The 9520-nt window shown below is 46.0% G+C and overlaps 1 protein-coding gene across 1 annotated transcript in view; it reads left to right on the top strand.

Annotated features, from left to right (window-relative positions):
• The window catches only part of cntn1b (contactin 1b), a 7334-nt gene extending 3451 nt beyond the window's left edge, over positions 1-3883 (top strand). The window contains exons 10-23 of the mRNA XM_019882981.1: positions 35-184; positions 260-410; positions 487-614; positions 745-917; positions 1052-1175; positions 1251-1418; positions 1613-1762; positions 1877-1947; positions 2028-2280; positions 2506-2627; positions 2692-2881; positions 3000-3121; positions 3231-3387; positions 3456-3883. Of these exons, the coding sequence (XP_019738540.1) occupies positions 35-184; positions 260-410; positions 487-614; positions 745-917; positions 1052-1175; positions 1251-1418; positions 1613-1762; positions 1877-1947; positions 2028-2280; positions 2506-2627; positions 2692-2881; positions 3000-3121; positions 3231-3387; positions 3456-3532 (2036 nt within the window). The 3' untranslated portion in view covers positions 3533-3883. The remainder of the gene's footprint in view (positions 1-34; positions 185-259; positions 411-486; positions 615-744; positions 918-1051; positions 1176-1250; positions 1419-1612; positions 1763-1876; positions 1948-2027; positions 2281-2505; positions 2628-2691; positions 2882-2999; positions 3122-3230; positions 3388-3455) is intronic.
• Positions 3884-9520: the final 5637 nt, after the last annotated feature.

Below are 9520 nucleotides of genomic sequence, written 5' to 3'. Positions count from 1 at the left end.
GCGATCGTGACTTTTTAACATTTCACATGACTTGCATTTGTAATTTTTTTTTTTTTCTCCCCCCAGTCCGGAAAAGGTGAGCTGAAGTTCTCCAGCTTGACGTTTGCCGACTCCGGGATGTACCAGTGCATTGCAGAGAACTACTGGGGCATCAAATACGCCAACGCCGAGCTGCGGGTGATCGGTGAGCCCACACAAAAGTCGCCGAGTCGTCTTTTGACCCGCGGCGTGGCGACCTTTTGAACTTCATTCCCTTCAGCATGCGCTCCGACCTTTGAGTTCAACCCTCTGAAGAAGCAGCTCCTCGGCGCCCGAGACGGCCGCGTATTGATCGAGTGTAAACCCCGAGCGGCCCCGAGGCCTCGCTTCACCTGGAGCAAGGGCAAAGAGCTGCTCTTCAACAGTTCACGGTCAGCGGAACCCGCCGCAGCTTTTCATCGCGCTCTCCTCTCCTTCTCCGCAAAATCTCCACTTTGCTTTTCGCAGCATCTCCATCATGTTTGACGGCACTCTGGAGATCCTCAACGCCACAAAAAACGACGAAGGTTTCTACACGTGCTTTGCTGAGAATGACAGAGGGAAGGCCAACAGCTCCGGTTATCTCACCATCACGGGTCAGTTGTTCGAGATGGATCCCTGAACGGCGTTATCAATCATTCGAAGCGGAATCATCATAAAAATATACACTTTGCTGTATGTCAAATAGTCTTGTCACGATATGGTGCTAAAATGCCGTTTTCTTAGAGGCAACCAGCATCACGGTGGCTCCCGAAGACACGGAGGTGACGGTAGGCGGCGAGGTGGTCCTGGCCTGCTCGGCCTCCTACGACCCCATGCTGGATATCGCCTTCATCTGGGCCATCGACTTCCGGGTCATCGACTTTGACGCCGAGTGGCAACACTACGAGCGCATCATGGTACCGTCTCGAGTACACTCTTATTTCGATTTAAAATTAAGAAGATGAAAACTAAAAGAGCGTATTCCTTCTTCTTGTCAATGTCGAATACTGACGACACTCTCTTGATTGCATTTCTGTGCCTCCTGCCGAAGAGCCAAGAAGGCAGCGGGAACCTGCGCATCAAGAACGCGCAGATCTGGCACGAGGGCCGCTACACGTGCACGGCTCAGACCGTGGTGGACGGCGACGCGGCGTACGCAGACCTAAAAGTCGTCGGTCAGTCGGCTTGCCTTTCGTCCCAGGCAAATAACCGAAAGACAAGGCAGGGAGATGTAAACGTCTTTGTTGTAGGGGTCCCGGGGCCTCCCGGTGTCATCCGCGTGGAGGACATCGGCGACACGTGGGTGAAGCTGCTGTGGACGAAAGGAGCCGAGCACAACAGTCCCATTCTGTCCTACACCATTCAGACCAGGCACTTCTGGTCTCTGCACGAGGACGACTGGAGGAACGCCAGCACCTGTGTGTAACCCATTGCGCTGGTCAACGGCACATTTGAATCAGGGATGGATTTGGGGGCATCTCTTGGCCACCAGATGGCAGTATAATGCTTACAGACGTCATACAGAAACGCATCCGGTCTCTTTGTTAAGCAAGCGACTGAAATCTGATCTCGCCAAGCTCCACCGATTTGCTTCAACTTGAGCGTCTTTCAGCGCCGAGCTTCCTTGACGGCACCGTGGAGCGGGCCGACGTCACCGACCTGTACCCCTGGATGGAGTATCAGTTCCGGATCATCGCCACAAACGAGTACGGCTCGGGAGAGGCCAGCATTCCCTCGCTCAAGATCAAAACTTGGGACGCACGTAAGCAGACGCAATATTGGGAGTTTTTTTGCATGACCTCCCTCCGCTTTCACATTTTGAGGGGATCGAAGTTCCTAGTTGGATTTAATTGCAATTTTATTGCCCCCCTCCTAGCACCGGTGGTCTCTCCCGCCGATGTGGAAGGCTACGGCGGTCGGAATGGCGAGATCATCATCACGTGGACGGTAACCGAACGCGGCTTTGCCGACATATTTGGCAAATGTCCTTTTTGGCGCTGCTCTCACGACAATTTGCCTCCCCGCAGCCCGTGCAGCCGTGGTATTTCTACGGCAAGAAGTTCGGCTACATTGTGGCCTTCAAGCCCCACGACGGTTACGACTGGTGGTATGAGACCATCTCCGACCCGGAAACCAGGCGCTACGTTCACAAGGACTCCTTCTTCCTGCCCGGCGACGAGGACTTCCAAGTACGGGAGTTCCAGGTGAAGATCAAGACCTTCAACGTGAAGGGAGACGGGCCCTACAGCCTCACCAAAGTCATCTACTACCCTCGAGACGGTAAGGACACCCCCTGGCGTAGCTCGAGAGGCTCAAGTCTTTAGACGAGGGTTGCCTTGTAGAGAATACGCGACCGTTACAGACTGAAGAAAAGCAGTCCAAGGACGAAACCTTGAGGGACCCCTTCGATCAGATTCGAAATGTCGGTGCTGGGTTTTCGCAATTGAGTCCAAGGACCCCATGCAAGGGAGACATCCTCTTCCAAACCTCGCTTGTGTTGTGTAGTCCCCACAGAGCATCCAACCGATGTCTACGCTCGGCCAGTGTCCTCCACGGAGGCGCTGGTGTGGTGGCTCCCGGTGGTGGACACGGGAACGGGCCTGCAGCAGTACATTGAAGGCTATCAGGTAGAGAAGCTTTGACCAAATGCTTCCAAAGGACCCGCTTACTGACTCGCGTATTCCACGTCAGGTGAAATACTGGCGAAAGTACATCGACACGGAGCCGGGAGCCAATCGCATCTTTGTTAACGCGACGGTGAGCCAAACCAGGCTGGAGAACATGCTGCCCGACTCGCATTACCTCATCGAAGTCCGAGCTTTTAACGGAGCGGGCCTTGGCCCGCCTGGCGAACACTGTGAGATGTTCACCAAAAGACCACGTAAGACGACTAACAACCTTTTCAGATGCCACGCAGGCCACCGCAGGCCCCCCCCCCCCCCCCCAAAAAAAATCCTCCATTTTGGATGGCTCCTCAATGTCACATCTTCCTTTCACAGCGCCAGCGGAGCCCCCCAGGATGTGGCGCTTCATCTCGTGGACTGGAAAGTGGCTGTACGTGTGGTGGGATCACATCACGTACGACTGGTTTGGGAACGTCTCCTTCCCGCTCTATTACAAGGTGAGATCAACGGAGCCAGAAGAAGCGCTTCAAAGAGGGGCAGGGCGAACTTGAAGCTGACAAAAAAAAAAGCACATCAGCACTCTTGAAAATCCCACCGACTTTTCAGGTCATGTTCCGAAAGACGGGCTACATCTACGGGAAGGTCTACGTCACAGGCTGGCACTTCATGGATTTCCCCATGCCGCAGTTTGGCGACTACGAGCTGATGGTCCGCGGGCGCTACGAGGGAGGCGACGGTCCCGTCAGGACCATCAAACTCCTGGGTAAGACTGCGATCACGCCGACCGACCCATTTGGCCGGCCGCTTCACATTAGCTCCGCTTCTCCTCAGGTAAGGCCTCCATGACCACGCCCACGCTCAGCCTCACCTCTGGACTCTTGCTGGCGCTGTGCATTGCGGCATTGTAACGTCGAGTCAAGAGGTTTTGCTTTTCCCTTGCGCACTTCACATCGGTCGTAGTTCCAAAGACTGTCCGTCGTGCATCTCGGACTTGAGGATGCAGCATCTATAGCCGCATAGCCCAATGTGCATTCAAATATCTTCTAGACTTTGGCTTCAAGATTTTTTATTCATTTTTTTTTTTTTTTTAATGGCTTTTATTTGTTTGGAGTCAGTCTATCGTGTAAACTCACTAGCAATCATTGTTTATGAGAAGCACTATAAGAAGCAATCGGATTGTGTGTAAAAGAGCTGTCAAAGAGTGCTTGTAGATGAGCAAAGGACAACCCGTCTATTTATTAAAATACTACTCCACCAATCTCCAGGATGCTTTATTTAAGATTTTTTTAAATCACTTTTTGAATCATGGTTTTAAAATTGTCAAAATTCTACAAAAAAAAAATGCTTGACCATTTTTGTCCAATGAAACAATATGCATCTTTCTTTCTTTGGGGCAGGGGCATGAAAAAATCAGAATGTGGAAATGCTTCCTTTTCACTGGACAATTTTTGTTCATCATTTAGGTCATGACTTAAAGTCAAATATAATACAAATATCTCGTATTTTAGAAAAGAGTGTCTATTGACTTGTGAATTGACGAGCCCGTAAATGTACGCGCGATGTAGCTTATATTTTTCAACAGCAGATGGAGCCATAGTCACGTGTATACAAGCCAGTTCCAAATTAATGAATACAGTGTTAAAAACAAAAAGAAAATGCTAATTCTTCTACAATTGTGTGTGAATGCTGAATGGAGAAAAAAAAACATGGAATCGTGTGGAGTGATATCATGATGTGGAATTATTTGAATGTATATATGTAAAAAAACAAAAGTGCAATATGGTGGTGGCAAATGTGGAATGATATAGGATATTCAATGATATGGAATCATGATAAATGTGTAAATACACCAGCGAAAAATGTGTGTTAATTGTGTTTCGAAATTGGTGGAATGATAATGATCTGGCATAATATCGGATGATATGCAGTAATTGGATGCAAGCTGTTGCTGAGGTGACATCGGAGTAATTCATCATCACGCCGCACCGTGTTGGCAGAGATTGTAAAGATGAGCCTATTACCACTTTTTAACGGTTTTGTACAAATGGGGTCAGAGTGGCCACTGAATGTTTTATTGCCGAACTTGACACAGATGCATTTTTAATGACGGTTTCCAGCTCAAAGCATCAAATAATGCTGCATAAGTGAAAAATGCTAATGCTCGGAAAAGACCAACTTTGCACTTTTTTTTAATGTCCTCTCCCTGTAGTAAAAAAAAAAAAAAAAAAAAGCACGAACCTGGAAAGCTAAAACTGACGTCCCAAACAAATGGGGTCAGAGTGGCCACTGAATGTTTTATTGCCGAACTTGACACAGATGCATTTTTAATGACGGTTTCCAGCTCAAAGCATCAAATAATGCTGCATAAGTGAAAAATGCTAATGCTCGGAAAAGACCAACTTTGCACTTTTTTTTAATGTCCTCTCCCTGTAGTAAAAAAAAAAAAAAAAAAAGCACGAACCTGGAAAGCTAAAGCTGACGTTCCAAAATGGGCTCCAGTGGAACTTTAAAAAAATGTTCACAGTTCAACCCTCGTTGTCTTCTTGTCACCCAGTTCAACTTGATGTCACCAGAGTCGTTTGAGGGACGCGGTCTTCGCTAAGCTTCACTGGATGCTTGCAGCAACCTTTAAAATAAGCGATTTAACTGCCAAAGTGATCCCTAATGTGGAGAGAATATATACATGAGTCATTAAAGCTTTCCTCAAGGACACTTCATAGGGACACGTTTTGTCCTCTGCTTGATTCCGCTAAATTGTTTTTAATACAGTTTAGATATTCGTGTACAGTAGGTCTTTACTGCACAATATACTGTACGTCAATTTTTTTTTTATGTTTATTTTTTGGTTCTTAGTCTTCTTGCCAAATGATTTACTTCGTTGTGCTTTAGGTTTGTTTTGTTTTCTTGCATCTCCTGCTGGTTGTTTTGCTGTCTGCTCGTCATGTTTTTTGTTTTTTTTTGTCGCCACCTGCTCCTCTTGTGTCAACCAATCAGCTCTGTCCAGCCATTCACGCCTCATCCAGGTGTGCCTCGTCGCCCTGTCTGTATGTCTATGTTCATTTCCGTGGTTCTTCTTCGGTCTGTCATGTTTCCTGTTTCAAAGTACAATGTCATATTGATTTTATTGAAATATTGCGCTTCCTGGTTTATATTTTGAAGTTGAACTAAAAGCAAATCATACCTCCTAATGAATAACGTTCAAAGCAATACTTAAATTTAAATATTTCGATATTGAAACGTCACTGGGAGCCTAAATGCGATCCCAGCATGCTTTGCGGCGCTTAGAATGTAAATAGTTTTTAAAGGCATGTTTTGTGTCAATTATTTCCTCAATGCATGTTTTGGTTGTTTCATTATTTGCTAGTATTTTATTCAGTTTGCTATGATAAGTTTGGTTTAATGTGAATTAAAATATAAATATATTTGAACCACAGTTTCCGTGTCACATGACTATATGTCGTCACATCAGGTCAGCCCCGATTGGCCCGCTGTACCGCCGCCAATTCAGCTTTCCCTCACTTCGTTTGTGTTTTGTAGTCCGCCATTGCAACGCATGGACGACCTTGGTATACCGAAGACTCGTCAAAAAACAAACAAGCAAAACAAGGTAAGACTTTAAGGTTTTTAATTTTGCTTTTCTATAAGGTATTTTATGACATATGGATATGTTTGGTTAAAAAAAAAAAGCGTCACCAACTCGGCTCCTCGAGGCCTCCTTTCGAACATTTCATGCTAAATGTTGACGATATGAAGACAATTGATTTGACAGGCACTGTGTATTGTTTTCCGGTGACCCAACGCTGACTATTTCTGCTACCGTTTACCGTCACACCCACTATAAATAGTATCTCTTTATTGATTTATGAAACCCCCAGTCGACCCTGACAATGAATCACCATTAAAGGGAAGACAAGCTAAACAAATGAAGGTTAATGCCCAAGAGTGTAAAGAACCTCAGTCCCTTCGTTGACCACTTCAGACAGGGGGCACGTCACTCTGCTAAATGTTAGGATGAGTTCAGAGGTCAGAGGCTTTGGCCTCAATTGGTCAGACAGTGATACATCACCAGAAGCCAAGAAACTCCTTGGAGAGCTTATATTTTCTTTTGGGATAAATGTCAAAGATAGCAAGTCCAAACAAGGGTTCCTTGAGGGATTGCTCTGACCTTTTCAGCGAATGAACTTTACGTACCATATGTACCGGGGACTTTTGATATCTTTTGGGGCAATGGACTGTTTTGCCGCTTGTAAAATAAAATTATATAAATATACACACAAAACACATTTCTTTATCGAGCTGCATCGCTCTCAAACAAGTTTACCTTCAAACCGAAGGCCCTAATATTGCTAGCGTCCTCTGACAAGATTGTCCGCCTTGATTCTTGTCAATGTTCATTTGTGTGTCCGTGTTTGCTCGGAGCGAGGTGCTGCAGCATTTCACACCTCTGGAGACTTTAACAAAAATGTATGCGACCTCATAAATGTCCTCCTATGATTTTTATATGCCTAGTTAAAGCTGGAAGTTTGACTAGTAAATCCCATGCATAAGATCATGATAAATAACACAGTGCACTGTTTATTTTTTCTCTTTAAATCAAATCCTCTGACACCACAGCCTCCAAAATGAGCTTAGCGAAGGCAGAATTTCTGTTTTGAATGTCATTCGAGGGCGCAGGTGTACCTAATGTCTTGTCCCGCGTATTATATGCCGGTCGAGTTGACCTCATGCTTCATTTGACCCCGCGACACCAGCTTTATGATCTGTGACACTTATTGAAAACGCAACAAAGGCTTCGAACCAAGAAACATAAATCCATATTAGGTAACTAATGAAGGACCGGCCCACATTCTCCTCACGCGAGGAACAAAAAGCTGAAGATGTTCATACACGAGCAGCATTGTACTGTTTATTTTATTTAATTTTTTACTTCTCACGAATGCTGAAATGGATTATAATTTATTTTATTGTGAATGGGGAAAGAGAGTGACATGCGAGTCATGCTGCTGCAAGGTCACTGGGGCTGATTGTACCACCTAGTGGACTGGCATGTTTACAGCAGCGCGGAAGATTACATCGTGTCACCATCAATCAAAATTGTTCCACGCCACCACGGGATGCATTATGTGTCTTCCAGTACCAAGTGGGTGTCATTATTATTTTGTCTGAAGGCTTCCCATTTGGCGTACGGTTCATTCAGCTTTTGATATCCGTTAAAGCTTTTTAATCACCTTTTCCTTCAGAAGAAAACAGGACCAGAGATGTAGCGAAGAAGTGTCTTGTGTGTGTGTGTGTTGCCTCACACATCATTAGAGCATGTCTCCGGCGTATGGCTGCTATTTCACTGACAGATCTCCTCTTAGAGTCCCTCTGTCATCAGCTCTGTCATATTGCAGGGTTGCCATGACGACATATGTCCCAAAAAGGAGAGGAAGAAAAAAAACCACCCTTGCCTGGGGAGAGTGATTTGATTAAAAGCAACAGCACGGGGACTGTGGATGACAAGTCCAGTCCTATCTGACAGGCTCATGTCCCCTTAACACGCATTAAATGTTTTTTTTAATTTATTTTTTATGTAAATCGGCTATCAAAATAAAAATGAATGGACTGTAAACAAGTGCTAAAAGTGGCCGTTTGACCCTCAGCGAGCTGCTTTGAGTTGCTGTGCGTCTCTCATGTGCACTCCACTTGACAGTGCTCATTAGCACCGTAAAGACGCAAACCATCTGATCCTTTTGACCTGTCGGGTCATCGTGCGCCAAATCAGCTGCGGGGAGGCTGGCGTCAAACCATCAAACATCACTTTATAATCCATAAAGACAAGACAAGCAACTGCTCTGCAAAATGCTCTTCAAAATTTTAAAGTCCATGCGGGCGAATAAAAAAAAGTCGTTTTTGGTAAAAGACGCATTTGTCGTTTTGCTCTTTCAGCGTTGAGTGTAATTAGTTCACATTCAACTATCTTTTCACTCTCACTTTTTTGGGGCTTGGCCATCAGGGAGTTGTAAATGTTTTTTATTAGGCACTTGGACCGCAAGATTGGTTCCAGCAGAAGGCCTTGAGCCCCGCCCACCCAATCATGTCATCCAAAAAATAAAAATAACTTCACTTATTGTGATGGGGCGGTGCATCAGTCGGGTTTTTGAAGCTAGATAACACATTGTCAATAGCCCAGCGTATGCAACATGCAGAGTTAACCAAATATAAAAATATAGATGATGCGTTTGGTGTTGAACAAAACAGCAGGTTGCAAAGGGCGTTCAATCAATATCTCCTCACCTACGTTAGTGTTCACACAAGACTGTCAAGTGGTTTTAACTGAAGATTTGGGGGGCGGTGGAAGTCTCCTTTTTTTGACCCTCGTCTTCCATCCTTCTTTCTCTTTCTCTGATAGAAGCGGAACACAATGGGCATGTCCTTATCTCCCAGGCAAGGCGCACAAAGACGAGCCCGGGCAGCTGGAACCAGGAAGCGAGACGAAAATGCTCCAGAGTTCAGCGGTATATGACTAATCTTACGCCGTCCGACCTAAGCACCCGTCCCGCCCCCCCTTGTCTTTATCGCCGACTTTAAGGCCGCGTCAATTCACGGCTGGGAAGAAAATTTGCATGGGAAATGAAGGAAATCCTGTGTGTCAAATGACTCCTCTTTCAGGATTGATTGGCTCGGTCTGAAAGTCTCTCCTGAGTATTGTCTCGTCCAGATCCGTGAAGCCGGAGCGGGGGTGAGTCCTTGTGCTCCTCCATCTGCATTTTAAGTTTGAGGTTAACACTTTGTCTCCATGTGTCCCGGTGTGGCCATCCGTGTGCGTGTTGGCCCCGTGGCCCCTGTAATCCAGTTAAGCACTTGGACAATATAGGAACAGCTGGCTCGGCCTTCTTGAGCTCGTCGGAAGCTGC

Source organism: Hippocampus comes, unplaced genomic scaffold (genome assembly GCF_001891065.2).
Source record: "Hippocampus comes isolate QL1 unplaced genomic scaffold, H_comes_QL1_v1.1 scaffold53, whole genome shotgun sequence".
Lineage (NCBI taxonomy): Eukaryota > Metazoa > Chordata > Actinopteri > Syngnathiformes > Syngnathidae > Hippocampus > Hippocampus comes.
This window is presented reverse-complemented; position numbering and strand designations above follow the sequence as displayed.